Source organism: Diachasma alloeum, unplaced genomic scaffold, assembly GCF_001412515.2.
Source record: "Diachasma alloeum isolate Michigan unplaced genomic scaffold, Dall2.0 Dall_scaffold_00195, whole genome shotgun sequence".
Lineage (NCBI taxonomy): Eukaryota > Metazoa > Arthropoda > Insecta > Hymenoptera > Braconidae > Diachasma > Diachasma alloeum.
Window position 1 is genome coordinate 322,012 of NW_021680360.1, and position 20,888 is coordinate 342,899.

The window sequence follows — 20,888 nt, forward strand, 5'->3', positions numbered from 1 at the left end:
GAGAGTTTTCTGGGTGACTTGCAAGAACGAACATGCCTGATATTGAAATTAACTGATGTGGGCTCATCGATTAAATCAACGATCCAAGGTATCTTTGAAATCATTGAAATCATCCCGAGTATTGAAAATCGATATAAAGCAAATCTGTGTGGGAGATGGGTGATTAAAATCGTTTATCGAGGAAATGATGGCAGACAAAGTGATGTTTTATAGGATAATGCATTGACATGAAAGAGAGCAATAAACTTAAGGAATACTGTGCAATGTTTTCAAATATTATTCCCGAGGGTATGTGGTACCGAATATCGATTGCTGATTTCAAGTAATTTCACGTCTTTTCAAGGAATAATTGATTTGACATGATTTCAAAGGAATTTGTCCCCGTTGCAAGGGGCGATTTCTTCCTCTACCATTTTTTCCGCCTATCGATTTCAACTGATTTCACGTGATTTTAAAACTCATTCTATGGGATTTCATTTAAGACTGACACAGTGATTTTGCCAGTGAATAACCCCTGGTGAATTCCAAGAAAAACTGCAAAATTGTATAAAAATCAAAGGGTCACACAAATCAGTAGCGAAGTGGTAAAACAGTTCAAGTCAATTTTGTCGATTGGCCAGGTTTCAATGAATACGTCGGAATCTAAGGGAGGTAGTAAAATTTTTGTTATAACCTTTTCTGTAGCACCGATTGAGAGCGACATTAAATGTGATTGCGAAAATTTCGCTATCTCCTTTAGATTCGGAAATATTTCTCAAAAACTTAAGTGGGAGATGAGTCGACGTAAACCGTTTTACCACTTTGCTACTGAAATATTTCTCACAATAAAAATCAATTTTGACAGATTCAAGAGCATTTAATTCTGAATCCTCAAAGATATTTTAACAAAGCAGATCAATCGAATCTTATTCCAAATCTCAAGGCTTTCCAACGAAAAAATCATGAAATCAATAAAACACAAAAATGCTTCTCCCTCAATAAAATTACCCTAAAGATGTATCAACAAACTCCAAACTTGGCATTTCCATAATTAATTGCAACAAACTTCCACAAAACCCAATTACCCAGAGTATTTTATAATCCAATCCCCAAAAATTCATATCCCCAAAACTCGAAATTTAAACTCAATCAATACTTTAGTTCTGAATCCCCCATCAACCCCTTCCCCCCAAATAAAACATCCTCCCCCATCCCAACCTCCTCCCCCCCCCATAAAAACCCCTCTCATTCCCAAGCCCTTAAAATCCCTTACGAAGGAAATTTCTGGCGAATATGAGACCCGAGCCGAAGGCGAGGGCTGCAATCGTACGAGCTAGAAAGTTTTTTTAGTACGTGTGACGAATAATACTTTTTGTCATAAGTGAAGCTCTGCCTTACGCCTTGAATGACAAAGAGAAAATTTTTAGAATAATTTCAGAGTTTAAATGTCTACACTCGCTTTTTTCCTATGACCAAAAATTGATTTTTAAGAAATCAGATAATCTAAATTTTTTTCCGACTTACATCATTCCTTTCCTCCAAGAGCGATACAGATAGCCCCTCGGTTATTCTAATAAACAATACAAAATTGTATGAAAACCAAAAAATTTTATAAATTTCTCGCAATAAAAATCAATTTTGACGGATTCCAGAGCATTTAATTCTGAACCCCTAAAGACTTTTTAACAGAACAGATCAATCAAATCCTATTCCAAATCTCTAGACTTCCCAATGAAAGAATCATGAAATCAATAAAGCGAAAAAGGTGTCTCCCTCAACAGAATTACCCTAAAGTCCCATCAACACATTCCAAACTAAAACGTGATATTTCCATAATTAATTGCAACAAACTCCCACAAAACCCAATTACTCAAAGTATTCTATAATCCAACCCCCAAAAACTCACATCCCCAAAACTCGAAATTTAAACCCAATCAATACCTCACTTCTGAATCCCGCATCAACCCCTCCCCCTAAATTAAACATCCTCCCGTCCCAACCTCCCCCATAAAAACCCCTCTCATTCCCAGCAAAAACAAATCTAATCAATGTTAATTTCCCAAGCCCTTAAAATCCCTTACGAAGACTCGTGGTAAAAAATTCTCAAAGGTTCACCTCCAGAAAACCTCGAAATTATTATCATCCTCTTCCCTGAATCCTCGGATTGCACGATTCCATGTCTCCCCCCTCCCCCCTCGCCAACCCTTGAAAACCTCGCGAAACCCCCGCATGCGCACCCCCCAAAACGCGACAGGGAGAATTTCAACAACACAAAGTGGTACAGACCTCGCAATCCCCCGCAGGCTCGCGCTCTCGCTCGCTCCCTCGCCCGTCCTCGCCAGCCGCAAGAGACAGAGAGACCTCAACTCCACTTGTGCTCATCGCGGGGGTGGGAATATAGTAGGGATAAATGTGGGCGTAACCTCAGCCGCGTGAATAGGCGTGGCCAAGTGATTCAACGTCGAAAATCCCTGGTAACAAACCCAGTGGTTGTCTCCATCTCTCTCCCCCCCCCCCTTCCGCCGTTTTTATCACAAGTGCGTTATAACACAACTGCAGAAACCCCTCAGACGGGACTTTCGTTCCGTCAACAAAACGAGTGGTGGGGGCACTTGGTGGGCACTATCAGAGGACCGTTAACAGCAGTCGACTGTCGAAGCGCACTCGCTATCAACGTATCCACGAAAATTCAGCCCCAATTGTGATTTCCAAGGAACAGTTGATTTTTATCTGCAGAAAAAAAGCGTTGAATCACTATCTGAATTTATGCTCGTCGTTTGGATTTTGTTTGTTTATGTTGTGATGATTATGATTGTTTTGTTGGTATAATTTTTGGCTGTTGTTTAGTGGCGACGTTCAGTGAATTTACGCGGTTGATTAACGGGTTGAGAGTGTCGGATGGGATTGTTGATGTATCAAGTGTTTATGACATTTTGAAGTTGATAATCATGATGGAGGTGCAGCAGCAGCACTCGCCAGTCGGCGTGGGACCCCTCGACTTCTCCCGTCGTGGAGTCGCTGAGGCATCGGCTTTTCGCGTTGTCAAACCAAAACAAACGACGACGATGGGCCATCAGACGGAGACCAATAATAATGAGGGACAGGAGCACAGGGTCTCGGAGAGTGGTGAGAGAGTTTTTCTTTTGGATTTTTTTTGGGGGGTTTTTTGTGTGGAGAATGGGGGAACGAGAAAAACGGTTTCCGATACGCTGGGGTGCGTCGGCTGCACTCGGAGGCGCTGTTCTGTTATCAGGACGGTGATTACCTGGTTATTAGCCCTGCATTGATAGGGGGAATTGCAGAGCCCAGTGCAGCTACGTCGGCTCTAGTTAAGCGGTTGTTGTTGGGGGAGAATCTGCAGTTCGAGAAAATTGATGGGACTCTTTTTTTCTCTTTTTGCGCAGGATTTTGAGGATCGGTTTCTGTTATTTGTAGGGGTTGAGGGGTTCTGCGCGGAGTTAGGTGGAGTTTTTGTAGATTATATTGAATCGCTTGGAATTTTGGAAGATTTTATTTTAGAAATGGTTATTTTCTTTCGGAAAATTATGGATCATGATACTTTCGGTTGAGAATTTCTAGAAGAAATTTTTTTTATGAATAGAGACTGCAAGATTTTGGAATCTGCAGTACGAGAAAATTGATAGGACTTTTTGGTTTCTGTCATTGGTGAGGATTAAGGGTTCTGCGTGGAATTGGATGGATTTTGGTAGATTGTATTGAATCGGTTGTAGTTTTGGAAGTTTTTTATTTTAAAAATTGTTATTTTGTTTCGGAAAAGTATGTGACATGATACTTTCGGTTGAGAATTTCTAGAAGAAAATTTTTTTATGAATGAAGACTTTTTTTGCACAGTTTTTGAGGATTGATTTTTGTCGTTTGTGAGGATTAAGGGGTTCTGTGTGGAATTGGATGGATTTTTTGTAGATTGTATTCAAGCGGATGTAATTTTGGAAGTTTTTCATTTTAGAAATTGTGATGTTGTTTCGGAAAAGTATCTATTATGATACTTTCGGTTGAGAATTTCTAGAAGAAAATTTTTTTATGAATGAAGACTTTTTTTGCACAGTTTTTGAGGATTGATTTTTGTCGTTTGTGAGGAATAAAGGGTTCTGCGTGGAATTGAATGGATTTTTTGTAGATTGTATTGAAGCGTTTGTAATTTTGGAAGTTTTTCATTTTAGAACTTGCTATTTTGCGTCGAAAAATTATGCATTGTGCTACTTTCGTTCCAGAATTTCTAGAAGAAAATCTTGTTATGAACAAAGACTGCGAGATTTTGTTGTAGGATTGTGTGATTCTGTGATAATTACTTAATGAACTGGTTATTTTACGTTCAATTTGTTACTTTGGGAGGTTGTATAATTTTATGGAGTCTTCAGTGTATTTAAACCCCCAGATTTACTTCAGCCATTTGCAATTTTGAAGGATATGGCCAAGAGCAAGCTGAGATATGATTTCAAGGGTTATATTTTATTTTTTTGAGTCAATTTTTGAATCATTGTGGGACTAGAGCAATTTGGGATGAAATGTCAGATGTTATTGGGGGCGATTTTCTCAATAAGGAGAAAAATCTCGCTATATTTAACTTTAGGTTCCCTTGTTTATAAGACAATGGCATGATTAATAGCATTGCCACATGCGGTGTAATTGTTCCATTTATTTTCTGTTTCTTTATACACATGAAGCTGATATTCCTTATCCTACGAATTTTAGAATTGGGATTATTGGGTACGCTTAGAAAAAAATATAATTCTATCAACAAAATTGGCATTTGTTTCAAATAAATAAATAACAAATAATAATTTTCACACAAAACTTCTTGCCTGCAACAAATTGCATTGGGAGCATTACATTTTTTCTCAGGGGCATGAGAAAGATTGTCGCCTTCAATATGTTCCTTAATTCTTTAATTGTGTTGTTTTTTATGTTTCTTTAGCTGATTCCAATCATTTTTGATGGCCTATATGATTCTATGGGGCTCCAAATATATTTCAACTCTCAGATTTCCCTATCCATGGTGCGTCATTGTGATGAATTTTGTCGTTGAGAAATTGATACACTGAGAAAAAAAATTTCTAATATCTAAAACATATTTTCTTGAGACAAGTAATTTTTCTTCAATTGCTCAATTCTACCAGACATCTCAACTGATGTGGCCCGAGAAAGGTTTCATGCTTTAAAATATTCTTGTACTCAAGTATGATTTTGTCGCAAATGAACTCACTCAAATCGCGTAGAAGAATCGTCAAGCGTCAAGTATTTATTGTTTTCATAATTTTTTTGTTATGCAGTTCCACTATTTCGATATGCAATATTTTCATGATATAATGCGCAACGATAATGATAAATGAGAATTCATTTGAGTTCCGTGAACCACAAACATTCTGAGATTCAAACCATTGAAAATAATGTACTTCTCTCAAGTAAATATGGTCTACGTATTAGGAAATTTTTCTCTCAGTGTATTCATTTTAAATAGATTTTGCAAGCACCGCTTCGTATTAATTCTAGACCGATATGAGACATATAGATGATAAAGAATCAGATAGAGATTGCAAGTCACAAGGTGTTTTCCAAGGATAGTTAGTATTAGCCTCAGCTACAACAAATGTTTCATAATATTTTGTCCCAAAATCATTGATTTTTAGGATGATAGCGTAATCAATCAAATTGTTATATTCAACTATTTACGTTTTCGCAGGTTATACATTTTTTTATTCTCTGTGAATATTAAGATCTCGTACTCGATGTATTTAATTAATTTTTATAATATGTTGACAATGAGAGATCATTGAGAAGAATTGCGAGAATTTCGCTACAGTGAAATGTTTGATTTGTGCCAAACAAGAGGTAGTAGATTTCCATTTCCATTATTCAATAATCCCAGACAAGAAAAGAATCCTTAAATGAAATAATAATTATAAGCTCCGATCTTACAACTCAGGGAGACAATATTTCTTGATAAACTCTCCTCTGTAAGAGATCTTTTCATTCCGGAAAAGCTCTGTGCCTTTCATGTGAATGATCCGCCTCTTGAGCCTAATATTTCGTTGTTGTTGAAAGCGGAGCAATTATGCATTTTCGAGACTTTGAAATTCGAATCAAGCAATTTCAGCAATGAAGCAGCAAAACGGTTCAAGTCAATTTGACAATTAGTCAATCAATTTTCACCGAATATCTCGGAATCTACGGTAGATAGCAGAATTTTTGTCATAACCTTTTTTGTAGAGCGGATTGATGACTACAAAAAAGGTTATGAGCAGAATCTCGCTATCTTCCATAGATTCCGAGATATTTATCGAAAACTCAGCTAAGAGGTGAGTCTACTTAAGTCGCTTCACTGCTTCGCTACTGATTTATTTTTTGCTAATTTTCAACTAGCGATTTTTTGGCCCAAGCAAGACTTGTTTAAGAGCTTGTTCATTTTTCTCTCAGTGTAGATTGCGAATTCAAAACACAAGTTGTCTGAATTTTCTCAATTTTTAATTATTTTAATTGTCGTGTGCGCCCAGAAAAATGTTTGCTTTTTTTAATGAAATGTTTTTTTTCTAATTTTTTACTTATTTCAAGAAAAAGGATTTCATTATATTGAACAAACTATTTATTTATTAAAACTATTTATTTAGTTTTATTTAAAATGAATTTTTTTTTAATCGAATAAACAGTTTATTTATTTGAAATAAATTGTTGTTTTTATTAAAAACAAATCACATTTTCATCTATTTTGTGAAAAAATTTGGAAAGTATATTTCAACAATCTTCGTAAGCTACGTGGGAAAAGGTCGTATGAACCTAAGGAAACGTAAAATCTGGACGATTGGAGCTCTTTAGAATCATTTTAATCCAATTCTTTATTACATTTTTCACTCCCGTATATACGACCTTCTTTCACCATCGTCTCCCTGACAGTAAAACGATGAAACTGAAAGTTCCCCCCCCCTCCCCCTAAATGTCTTACGTGATGTATATACAGCCCCTAATAATTATTGCATGTTTTTCCTTCAATCTTTTTCGAGTTTATTACCATCTCAAAGCGATAATAAATTAGTAGTATCAAATAAACATTTATTTAGTTCAAAGAAAAAATTTATTTGATTCAAAGGAAGAAATTTTCGTAATATAAGAAAACTGTTTATGTGGTATAAATAAAGAATTTATTTGGATCAAATAAGAATTTATTAATAGTAAAAAAAAACATTTATTCAATACAAACGAAATGAATCAAAATTTTTATTTGATTTGAAAAAAAAACTTCAGTTGGGACTATTTAAATAAACTTTATCTAATGCAAATAAATAATTTTTCTCAGTGCGAATATTTTAATTTTATCGAATATTCCGGAAATCAACTATTTTGTATTAACGACAGACGTGGAAATCTCATGTAAAAAAATCTCACGGAATTCCTTCTCATTTCCCTTAAAATTAATTGAAATTATTTTGAGGGGTTGTATTATTCTATGGGGTTCTCACCACACGAATGAGTCGTACTGTGATTATTGCGTGCAGGTGCGTGAGGCATTGCTCAACAGGTGAAGGGGCTCATTCTGGTAGTAGACACTAAGGGGTAAACATGGCGTGTTTGACAGCCTCAGTTTGATTTCTGTCTTCGCTTGATACATCCGACTGTCCCTCCGATCCGCTATTCAAACGTTGCTCAGTGATCTACTCACTTGGTAAACACCCGGTTATCATTCTAAATCCTGTGGGAATCGTTTGAGTGAATGACATACCTCAATTTTGATTAAAATCCTACTGATATTTATCCATTGAATTTTTACTCGGTTAATCATAACCATAACACGATGTTTGTTTATCTTATCACATCTACCTTTTTTGCGGGATTTATTTTTATCGCAATCACTATTTTTAGATGTAATTATTCATCGCTGTCGGTGGCATCATGGTTTGAAAACATTATTCTTATCAAATAAAAGGCATTTCTTTTCTTCTCAATTCTGTACGTGCACAAAGACTACAATTAGATCTATCGATCAGAAATTATCGTGTGGCATATGAGATAGATCGAAAAAATTTTCAGCAAATAAAAAGCAGAGAAATAGTTTGTATGATTATCATTTATTGAGAATGCACGGAGAGAAAAATGTTTTTTATATTTTTCTTGAATTTTTGCAAAATTCCCATACAAATGCAAAAGTTTCCAATAAAACTTGTGAAAATTTGGAACTTTTCAATGATTTTTCTATATAGGGCAATTTTTTTCATTATTTTTTTTTTCATTCTATTTTTTTGTTCTTTTGATTAAGAAAATCAAACAAAAAAACTTAGAAAATTTTAGGCGAAGAAATTTAATTCAATTATTCAAGAAAATATTTCGATAGAATAAGTTGCATAGGAAAATCTAATTCTAATGAATGAAGGAAAGGCTCGGGAAGTTATTGGTCGGACCAATAACTTCCCGTCCGAAATAAATTCAATACAACTTCGTCGCATTTCAAGATACATCAGTAACTTACATCAGATCCATACAGAATCACTTGATGTAAACATGAATCCGTGTTACTCCGTCTAACCAAAATGAAACAATCCCCGAAGGGATCGGGAAGTTATTGGTCCGACCCGGAATGGGTCAAACCCACTCCAACACACCCGCAACGGGAGCGAGCGAAGCGAGCAACCAACAATCCAGTCGATTTTTTTAACTATGTGATAGCCAAACTCCACTGTTAGAAAATTACTTCTCACATTTCAAGGAAAAAATCTTGAAATTTTTAACAATCACTCATTCACCCGAAATTTTCATATATTTTGTTATTGAAAAATCCATTGAATTCTGGAGTTTTGAATGGAATTGAAATTTTCAGGTCCACATGATAATGAAAATTATTAAATAATTTGAAAATTCAAGCAACAATTTCCCGAAATTTTCAATCCACTGAAAATTCAGTTGGATATGAAGTTCAATTTTTGTAATGAATTTGAAAATTCTAGATGTCATTGAATTATCAGGAATAATCTAATGCGGAAAATACAACAGTTCTGAATTTCCAACCTGAATGAGAGATTTCATGAACGATTTGATCTTAAATTGAATTCAAATTCACGACCTTGAAAATTCAAATGCAACTATTACTTAATTTTCAAAAAAAAATTTACAGTGTATGCGGCAAAAAGCGGTGACCGAAACCATTACCTCCTTTTTTTTAAAGGAATATGGAACTTGCAGATTTATTTAACGGTGTGAGCTATACAGGGTATCGCGGATACCACGATAGTTTAAGTTTATTTATATCTACCTTTCTTCGCTTAATTTTTGAAAAAAAAATTGTAAATAGGACTATTCATGATAAATTACACTCAGAAAACGATGGATTTTTCGGAAATATCGAGGAAAATCTATCGACTCAGATTGAGAACTAGCCGAAAACGTATTTCGCATTACATTTTTCTCGTCGGATAACATTTAAAAATAATTCTTAAGAGATTTTATTCTCTGCATATACACTGTTAATTTTTTTTTAAAATTTAAGTAGCAGATGCAGTTAAATTTTCAATATTCTGAACTTGAATTCAATTTCAAACTGAATTGCTCATGGAATTCCTGATTCATCTTGGAAATTCAATAAAATTAATTTTTTCATGATGAAAGATCATTGAATTTTCACGGACAATCTGGATTTTCGAACCTATCGTGAAAATTAATTAATACATTCAATTGAATTTTCAACAGATTGAAAATTCAGAAGAAAAGTTGCCTGAATTTTCACAATCTTCAGTAATTTTCATTGTCGTATGAACCTGAGAAATCAAATTTCATTGAATATTCACGAAAATTGACTGACTTATTAATAACAAGATCGATAAAAATTCCATGTAAATTATTCGTTGTTGATAATTTAAAGATTTTTTACTTCAAATTTAAAAAATAATTTCCTAACAGTGTAGATGAAACCGTTTCTGTTCTAAATAACTTTTTCCACATCTTTCTACATTTTTTTATTAGAAATCTATTTATATTCGAGATAAGTATTTTTAGACGCGATAATGATGTGATGTTTTGAATGATTCATCAACAAGCATATGATTGGACAAATGAGAAATTAATTGAAACCCAAATTATCGTGGTGTAAAAGCTGTGACATAGTCTTTTGTTTTATTTGTCCGTTATGTCTGAAATCACGCTGGATTTACGATTTATAGATTTATGACAGCGAGAGCGATAGGAAGACTAAGCCGACTGCATACCTGGTCTGCATTTGTGTGTATAAAAAGGTGTCAGGGTATAGATATGCCTCATCGATGCATTTCACTCGCTCTATCTTACCCGGAATAACGTAAATATGCACCATACTGTCTCGCAATGCAGGCTCTCGTTATCTCTGTGTACGTTTGAGTAATACGTGGATTGAGTTTTTTTTTCTTTTCCAATGTTTGCGGTGTTGGTTGTGGGTGTGTTTGTATCGGGGAAAATGGTATGATTTATTCCCGATAATCCATCGTTGCGAGATAACTTTTGCGGCGTGCAGTCTAATCTGTGCCAACGACAGAGGGACCTCGGCCTATCGCTGGATTATCCTGCTTCTATTGCCTGGATTACATCAGCTTTTTTCGAAAATATTTTTTCTCTTGGCTTTTACAATCTTTGGGCTGCGCGCGGACTGGCACTTTTCGGATTTATCACACACGCAGTTAATCGGAAAATGTGGAATTTTGAATAATTTTTCAATTTACATGAGCTTCGAAACTTTCTTAACGTAAAGGGGAAAATCTCGGATCGAGAATGTGATAAAAACAATTTTCCTTGTTTGAGAAGTTGACGAGATTGGAGATTGTTAATGACGTCATTGAAGAAACAGGAAAATTTAATGGCATGTGACACGGGACATGATTTATATTGCTCATTAACTTTTGGCATGATTTTTTAATATCTCGGAAAATACTTGGACAACATAGATTTCAGTAACGAAGTGGTAAAACGGGTCAAGTCGACTTATCTTTTAGTTGAGTTTTTGAAGAATATTTCCGAATCTATAAGAGATAATGAAATTTCCGTAATAACCTTTTTTCTAGAGAAAATTGAGTGCTACAAAAAAGGTTCCGAAATTTTTTTAGCTATCTTCCTTAGATCCTGAGATATTCACTAAAAACTGGCCAATTGTCAAAATCGGCTTAAACCACTTCGCTACTGATTGGTTTTTATTTTACTAACACCACTTTTCGTCTGCGCTGACAAAACTTTTCTAGAAAATTCATGCGCTGGCACCACAAACGAGTCACAATTTGCACACTTGAGAAAATTATTGTGTAGCAGCGGAAAAACTTTCATGCTACATCAGAAAAAATGACTGGGGGCACCATAATTTTTCTAGTACCGCACGGGAATTTTTCCAAGTGTGCGGATTGTACCTCGTTTATGGTGCTTAGCACATGAATTTTTCTAGTATATTTTTCTCCGTGTGGTCGAGATCTCAACCGAGACCAATTGTTATTGGCTGCACGAAGAAAAAAATTTTTTGATTTTCAGGGACATGTTGCCGATTTTCAGGAACATGTTATTAATTTTCAGGGATTCACGATTGTGAAATTCAGTGCGGACAAAATTCTGAAATTCAATTATTTTGTCACCAATTTTCAGTGACATTATCATTAATTTCCAGTAATATTGTCAGTAATTATCAGGGACATCATCACCAATTTTCAGAGTAATGTCACAGATTTTTAGGAAATCATCTCTATTTTTTAGGATTTTATCGCCAAAATTTCAAGGATAAAAATCACTGGTAATCAGGGTCATTCTATGCAGTGTCTAGTGTGACCAATAATTTTTAAAATTAAAATTTTTTAAATTTCACGGAGAGAAATATTCAATAAAAATTACGTATCTTTTCCGTAATTTCGGAGCGAAATGTAGTTGTAGGAAATTTTACGGAACTGTCACGGAATTTTCAACTGAATCTCCTGTGAAAAATTACGATACCGTCACTTAAATTTTTTGAGTTGATTCCGTAATCGATGAGTGAACTGTGAGTTCCGTAATTTGTACTGAACATTTCTCTCCGTGTGGTTTTTCTTATTTTCTCTGAAATTTTGTTATGCTTTATAGATTTACACCTTTCTTCAACATCAGAAACGTACGTCCCAGGATGGACAGGTTTATAAACTATAAATTGAATATAATATTCCTGATAGTATATAATTGATGATAAATTCCTAAAAATCAGTGAGATGTTCCTGAAAATGAAAACTTTTTACTTTCTGTATCGAATGAAGGACATCAATTTTTTAGTTAAATTGCCAGAAAAAATTAATAACTTTAGCAGAAAATTTTTTTTCCGTATGATTTTATGAGGAGTTTGAAGAACGATTGAACAATTGATGTTGGAGTCTTTGGTTTGGTATCATGTCGACTGATTTAGGTGGGGAACAATGGGAAATGAAGAAGTGAGGTGGCACCTCTTAATGGAATCGAAGAGGTCTGGCTTGATAAATTGAGGGACCACCCGTTCTCCAACACCCGGGTTCTAATAAAGACGCCCTTGTCGAGGGGTTGATCTTTTCGACGAAGTTGGAATACGAAATTTTTTGGGGGTTTGTTTGAGATGTTCCAAACGTTGAATTCCTAGTCACTGGGGAGGGAAGAGATATCTTGGGTATTTACTCTAGGGTATTTTCGTCCGTTTCTGGAGATGAAAATCTTTAAGCGCAGGTTATCGTGATTCTTTGAATTGTGAGCGATGAAAATGGAAGGGTTGGTGAGGTAAAGGGTTGAAAAAAATGACAATCTTTGGATCTTTACAAGTTGAAAAAGATGATATTATATTTTGGGGAAAGTTTTCAGGATTTTCAAATTTATGTTTCTATTTTTTTCGCGATATATCAACCTATTATGATTTAAAAACTGCGTGTATTCGCTAATAAATCGATGGAGTTGAATCATTTTTTTGTTAATTTTAGGTATTGTTACGCTTTTCCATCAACATTAATTAACATTTCAGTAGCGAAGTGGTAAAAGGAGATAAGTCAACTTTGACTATTAACTAGTTTTCAATCAATATCTCGGAATCTAACTGAGATAGCGAAATTTTCGTAATTACATTTGTTGTAGCACTCAATCGGCTCCATAAAAAAGGTTACAACAAAAATTTTGCCATCCCCCTTAGATTCCGAGATATTGATTGAAAACTGGTCAGTAGTCAAAATTGACTTATCTCCTTTTACCACTTCGCTACTGATTTAATCCATATATGATAATCCATATGATATTATGAAATTTTGAATTTTTCTTGTAAAACATCGGTTGTCTCACTCAGAAGAAAATGTTCTGAATCCATTGAATGATGGCTCAAAAAAATTCTTTGGATGTGTCTTCGACCGAGTTCGAGAATGAAGACCATAGACTATAATTGTTTTTTTCTATTTTTAGAGTAATTTTCAAAAATTTTGTGTTTTATAAAAATTATAATTCTGAGAATAGTTTTGAATATCATGCTCTAAATCTAGTCAATGATCGCTGAAAATATTAGCTTCAAAGCTAATATTCCTCTTTGCTTATCTATCGAAGTTAAAAGATTATTACAATACTATATTCGTTGGTTTGATTTTTGCGATGATTTTTGTAAATTTATAATTTTTCGTAAATTCCTCTGAAAGGGAACTCTGATGGTTTCTTCAAATACGATGTTTCAAATTCATTCCATAATATAGATAGCTTCAATCTTGGTCGTCTTCATAGGGCCATTCAAACATATTTCCCATGAACTTGAATCCTATTGATTTCACTAATGTTCTCTTTAATTTCAGACAATTGCAATGTTAGACTGATGTTTCCAAGACTGTGGGCACCCTTTGGAGGCAGTGGTGACGTCACTAGTCTTCCTTCACTAGGAAAAAATAACACAGGTAAGCAAACCGTAATGCACAATGGTCCAAATGGAAGTGAAATTTACAGTTCTCTTTGATTTTTCCACGAAAATCTGAATTTTTAATGATGAAATTCTGTGAAATTTCGGTGGTCATTAAATTCGATACAAACTTCCAAAAAATGTACCGGGAATTTCAGACAAAAATTTTTCTCAGTGTATACCGGATTCAGGAATACATATTCCTGATTCTAAAATATTGTATACCCCATTCGAGGATATTTTTTTCCATGCAAACACTGGTAAAAATGTTTGTCTGAATTTTCCGTGTCAAATTCCGGAAATTTTTATCGTGTTCCAATTCCACTGAAATTTCAAGAAATCTTGTCATTGAAAATTCAGAAATTCGTGGAAAAATCAAACGGGACTGTAAATTTCTGCTCCATTTTTTCCCGAAAAGGAATAGAAAACCAGAAAGTTCTGGTAAATATCCTCTATTAAAAAATTGGTGTCACCTTTTTTGTTAGCAATCTATTTCGCCAGGGATAACCTTAAGCCTAGGAACAAGGATAATCTTTGTTTAAGATCCTAGATTATACAAATCTTTGTTTTATATTCCTTTTTAAAAAATCTTTCATTTTTTATTCCTTATATATATATATATATANTTTTTTTTTTTTTTTTATATATATATATATATATATATATATATATATATATATATATATATATATATATATTATGATAGGAATAGAAAATTGAAAAAATATCTTCTTTTAAAGAGATAAAAGATTAACTAATGAATGGATTCTGTTCTGGATACTTTATGGAGCAATCTAACTATCTTGTGACATGAAGCAATCATTTAGTGAGAAATAATATAATTCTAGCTGTAAAAAATCATGGTAGAAACGTAACATTAAATTACATGTTCCTTTGATTGTTTATTGTTACTTTTATTATTTTCAAAAATAAGTGAAAGGATAAAAAATACGAGAACCACTAGCTTGAGTAGTATATTCTTGATTTTTCAGGTCAGTGACACTGAATGCGATTTAGGGGGGAAAAAATAATGAAATTTCAGATTTCACTAAAAATACAATGCAATTTGACACTGAATATTCATATTAAATTGGACATTCAAATAAATTAAGGAATTCTTGTCTTAAGCTCCTAAAAATTCTGGAATTTTACTGAATTTTCAGTGAAACCTGATACTGGGATACTTCATGATTTCTTTTCCCCTAAATCGCATTCAGTGTCACTGTCCTGAAAATTGGTAGTCAACTGTTCATCAAATTTCATTTTTTTTTCTAACAGTGAAGTAAAGTGTTCATATCACCCCACAGTCGCCCCACCACAACTCCACTATTGAATTGTTTTTTCATCAACGCAAAATATCTCAACGATAACAGATAACCCTTTTCCGCACTGTACCTCCACGCAGTTCACCCGGATGAACGTCGGTTTTTCTTTCATCAATGATGATTGGTATAAATGGTAGCACGCGTCATATGCCTCCTTTTACTAATCTCCATCTCAAGACCCGCGAGAGATACGTCTCCATCCTCCTTCATCTCGCTTACTTCCTCGTTTCTTAAACCCAAGATTCCTCCTTCCCCTCCGTTCTCCCTCAAACGCTCCTGTCGGTCGACCGTCACCCCAATTGAAGCAGATTAGAGGCACAACACAGGGATTCGGTCGGTCGGTCCCTTTGTACTTTGTAGCGCCGTTGGTCTCCTCGATCTCTAGAGTTATACCTACCCTGAATTAGTAACGACTTGTCATGTTAAACGCACCCACATACGCGGCAACTCGCACGTGACCAAAGGCCCAATATAGTGTCTCTTCTCTCTCTTCTCCACCACTTTTTCTTTATTTTTCTGTTTAAGCCATTAAAGTTTAAGTTTCAACGAAATTGAAATTGATGGGTTTAGATGGAAATATGAGGGGCACCGGGGATTGGATTTTTTTGTTTTGGTTTTTAGGTTGAGAGGGGGCTTTTTAATTGGGGTGGGAGGAGGGCGAGAGTTGGTGCATTTAAAGTAGTGGGAAGAAACTCCTGTGGAGTCGTTGAGTGTAACGAAAAAGAACAAATAAATTCAAAAAGCAAAACAAAGATTCATCATTGGTAATTTTTTTGAGGAATTCTAATTTTGACGAGCGTAAGAAATTCCTTCATTAAAGTCTTTCGTCAATGATTTTTTCAAATAATAGTCTCTCGTTTGACTAGGGTTTTTCGATATGAAAGTCCATTTCGGGCACATGGAAGCAAATTATTGGGCCTGTAATTTTCATTTATTTTTTCTGTTTTTTCAGATTTTTTCTAGATTTTAATATTTTTCCTAAGAAAAAGAAAAGGATTTAGATAGAAATATGCGGGGCGCGGAGGATTCGATTTTTTTGTTTTGGTTTTTAGGTTGAGAGGGGGCTTTTTAATTGGGGAGGGAGGAGGGCGAGAGTTGGTGCATTTAAAGTAGTAGGAAGAAACTCCTGTTGAGGCGTTGAGTGTAATCAAAAAAACAAATAAATTCAAAAAGCAAAAAAGAGATTGATCATTGGTAATTTTTTCCAGGAATTTTAATTTCGATCAGCATAAGAAAATCATTCATCAATGTCTGCAATGATTTTTTCAAACAACAGTCTCTCGTTTGACTAGGGTGTTTTGACTTCCCACTCCGTTTTGGAATTTTCATTCATTTTTTCTGATTTTTTCTCATCTAGTTATTTTTTCGGGTTTTTTAAAAGATTTTTTTCTAGATTTTAATCTTTTTACAAACGTCGAAAAGTTAATCTCCTCATGGGACTGTGCGTTATTTTTGCACTTCTAGATTAATTATTATCGGTAATACTAATTTTTTGTGCAAAAACTCAACTAGAATTAATGATTCCATTCATATTGACTTCCGTTCAGAATTTATTTCAAATATTATTTTCATTATTTTATCTATCAGATTTTAATCTTCAAAATTTAGGTTTATGCTCCTTTAATGGATCGGGAATTTCACTTTCAATTTACAAAGAAAAACTTTCAGGTAAAATTACGTGACAAAACGTAAAAGTGATGCAAAATGCTCATTTGAGAATTTTTACGTAAAAACTCGGAAAAAATCTGAAGAGAAAAATCAAATTTCTTTCTTATCTGTCCCCTCAAATAATATTTCATATTTCATTTCGACAAGCCCATCCAAGACAAGCCCTCACTCAAAAATATCCCGAAATGTATTTTTTTCTCAAGTTCATTTAATCGCTGGGACCGTTCCACTTGGTTCTCCTTAAGATTTTTCTTATTGTGATGACATTAATCGGTGGATCGGTAGGTCTGACGGACGACAGAGGATTAAAGTTGTTCGTTAACTCGATCTAATTGTCCTACGCTCCCTTCTGCGGGTCTCGTTCTCCTTCAATCCCGCCTCCATCTCTCTCTTCCTCTCTCGAGATTTTGAGGGATGAGATAGCCGTCTTGGTTTCATCGTATTGAGTGGCCAGCAATAAATCTAGGCTCAAGCTCATCATCAAAATTTAATTACCCGATGAATAAACGCTGGGGGATGCTGGGAGAGGGAGAGAGGGTGAGAGGTAATACGAGTGCAAACCCGGACGTATTACTTATTTAATTCAATTCCCCGACGATTTTTTTCCTCCTTTCTCAGCTTTTTGGGGAGTTTTTCTGAAGGGGGAACATCTGCGTGCAGAACGCACTTTTTGCCGAGCGTTCATTCTCATTTTCGTCCGTCGCTCCCGGCTGGACTTTTTACCGCATTCCACTGCTTGAGCATTTGCGTAAGCAGTTGTCTTTCAATCCCAGTTACTGTATCCTTCTGGGTCCCATGCATTGTCATTTAATTTTTGCGTGAAAAAAAGGGGTTAAAAAATGTGTGAGAAAAGATTGAAGTGATGATTAAAAAAACCGTAAAAAAGGATTTCTCAGATAGGAAATTCAGAGTTGTTGGGGATTTTTACTTTACACGGAGAGAAATGTTCAGTAAAAATTACGGAACTCACAATTCGCTTACCGATTACGGAATCGACTCAGAAAATCCAAGTGACGGTATCGTGATTTTTCACAGGAGATTCAGGTAAAAATTACGGAACGCTCTGGAAAAATTCCGTGACAGTTCCGTAAAATTTCCTACAACCACATTTCGCTCCGGAATTACGGAGAAGATACGTAATTTTTATTGAATATTTCCTCCGTGTAGTAGATTAATAGCCGCTTTCCATTTATGGATAGCCAAGTACTTTAACTGTTTTTTCGTGAGAAGACCCGGTAAACCGCGATTCTAACCTCGCTTCGCTCGGTTTGATCGCGGTTTACGGGCCTTCTGACGAAAAATTGCATTCATCACACGGTCCAAAAGTATTTTCTGACGAATGTGATTATAGGCCTCGCCTTCGGCTCGGCCTACAAAGCCACATTCGTCAGAAAATACTTTGTGGACCTTGTGATGAGAATAACTATTTCTCCAGTGAAATGCTTTTCTACTTTTGCAGTCGAACATTAAAGCATTTGAGCCCCATTGGACTCTGAGTTTCCGGACATTTTACAGTGATTTTATTATTCAAACTTTGCAGGTCTGAATATCAATTCTAATATTGAGCCATTAGAAAACATTTAAAAAATCGGAAAAAATGAGAAAGTTTACTTTTGGAGGAAGATTGATGAAATAATTAAAAAATAGCAGTTTTGGAAAATTACGAACATTTTTTATAAATAATTTATGAATAACCAATTTCCCACCATAAAAATAATTTGTTCGGAATCGTAACAAATTTATTCATATTCAGGATTTTGAAAGAAATCGATTTTCCACTTTTAATCCACTTTAAAAAAATCCAGTGTAAAGATTTTTGGAGCCTCCATTCTGCTTATTAGGTAATGTAATATGATGTCCGTGAATTAGTATATTATGTCATCAGGCGATGAAAGTATTATCTGGCGAATGTGGGTTTATAATCCGAGCCGAAGGCGAGGATTATAATCACATTCGCCAGATAATGCTTTTATCGCCGTGTGACATACGCTATTTTATGTCGTTGAGCCCGAAAACCGCGATCTAATTGAGCGAAGCGAGGTTTAGAATCGCGGTTCATCGGGCCTAATGACATAAAAAGATTTATGTCATTAGGCCCGATATTCGGGCCCAACGACATAAAACAACGTATATCACACGGCGATAAAAGCATTATCTGGCGAATGTGATTATAATCCTCGCCTTCGGCTCGGATTATAAAGCCACATTCGCCAGATAATACTTTTATCCCCTAATGACATAATATACTATTATGTACTGTAATCTTTTGTTTACAGTAAATTGGAAAAAAAGAGAAATTCATTTTTTGCTGTAGTAAAGAAATATATAATTCTGTAGAAAAAACATATAGGATAGGTTAAATTTATTATGCGTCAGGATAAAATTCCTCTAACGTAGAATAAAATTAGAGCATCATATATTAATTTTTACTAAATTTCGGGATAGAAATGAGGAAACGATGACTCATGATACACTTTTATAGAACGGTAGGATAATTTTTATCAAAAATTTCTCTCCGTCTAGTATGTCTAAAAGATACGGTTTCCGAAAGCTTAAACAATTTCCATTATTTATTTATAAACAACTCTTAATATGGCCTACACATCGATTCTCTCCAAAATTGTTGGCAGAACCCTCGGCCTCGTTAGTGCCAATAAATAACCCCAAAACTGACATTTTGATATGATTGAAAAATCAAGTATACAGTCCCCCAAAGTATCATCCACCGCGCCAAAAATTGCAGGGGAGTGATACCACTTGGTTTTAAACGCAATTATGGACCACTATATAATATACCAGCTGGGGCACGTGCCTGCGTGTCGCCCACACGGATTATAAATATGATATAGACTGACGGGATATATGAAATCGCATTCTTGTTCTCTCCCCCTCAGAAAAATTCACCCCATTGAGCCATGGAAATCGATTCCCAAATAAGTGCCTCAGTCGGTTATCCACGTTGAAAGTAATCAAGAGCTTTTGCTCTCTGAATCTTTGTCAAAAGTCCTCCAACAGCAGAGGAGTTTAACCTTCTCCCGAGTTATCCGGAATTTCCACGATTTCCAACGTTTCGACTCTCTCCAGCGCGGCGAAACGTTTTGCCTCGTTAGAGCCGAGGATCCTACGAGTCTTCTCCTCCACTTCACCCTCAAGGAAATATCCGAGTGTACGTGACTCAAATCTCATTTCAGTACCCATCCAGATAGTAATTTTTGTCTACCAGTGGAGGAGATTATTTTTTGGCTCTTGTTTTATGATCTTGGGTAGAAAGATTTGAATTGCGGAAGATAATGATTTTGTAGGAATTTTCAATCAAGAATTTTACATCAAATCACTTCAGTCGCTCACAGAAAAGTGATGAATCCGACTGGATTAAGAGAAATTTCAAATTTTTCTGAAAATTGAATGGAATTTCAAATTTTTGAGCAGCAGGAAGACGTTAATTCCCCATCTTAAGGGAGGGTGGGGCAAAACGGACCGAGAGGGCAAAACGGACCGCAGGGCAAACTGGACCACTGACAGAAAATTGGTAATTTTTTTTTCTTTCCTTCAAATCAGAAACACTGAATGTGTTGAATTAAAAGTGAGTTTCTTGGTCTCGTAACCGTTACAGAGGTTTTATAGACGACAAATGTCGTTGAGCCGCAATTTGATCAGATTTGTTAATCACCTCAAACCATAAATGACTTTGAATTTTTGTTTTTGCTATCATTCAGAAGCAAAAACAAAAATTATCAATTTCCTGCCAGTGGACCGTTTTTCCCTAGGAGTCCATTTTGCCCTGCGGTCCGTTTTGCTGACCTGGTCCGTTTTACCCTACCCTCCCCTACTTAAATTTTCAGTTACTTTACATGAATTTTTCTGAGTTCTACTCATTTTCATGGGATAATTCAACTAACAATTACAGTTTCCATTGATTCTTTCATAAAATTATGAATTTTCAATGACGAAATCCTCTAAATTTCAGTCGAACTGTCACTTGATCAAAATTTCAGCCAAAGATCTCTGACTAGAATCGAGTCTAGAACTATCTTCGATGTCCCACTTCGGCAAGT

At 35.1% G+C, this 20,888-nt stretch overlaps 1 protein-coding gene across 1 annotated transcript in view; it reads left to right on the top strand.

Moving 5' to 3' along the window:
- The first annotated feature begins 2,662 nt into the window (after positions 1–2,662).
- Positions 2,663–20,888, top strand: part of LOC107048600 (zinc finger protein Gfi-1b) — a 47,320-nt gene continuing 29,094 nt past the window's right edge. Inside the window, exons 1-2 of the mRNA XM_015271839.1 lie at positions 2,663–3,105; positions 13,740–13,838. Coding sequence (XP_015127325.1) covers positions 2,928–3,105; positions 13,740–13,838 — 277 coding nt within the window. The 5' untranslated portion in view covers positions 2,663–2,927. The remainder of the gene's footprint in view (positions 3,106–13,739; positions 13,839–20,888) is intronic.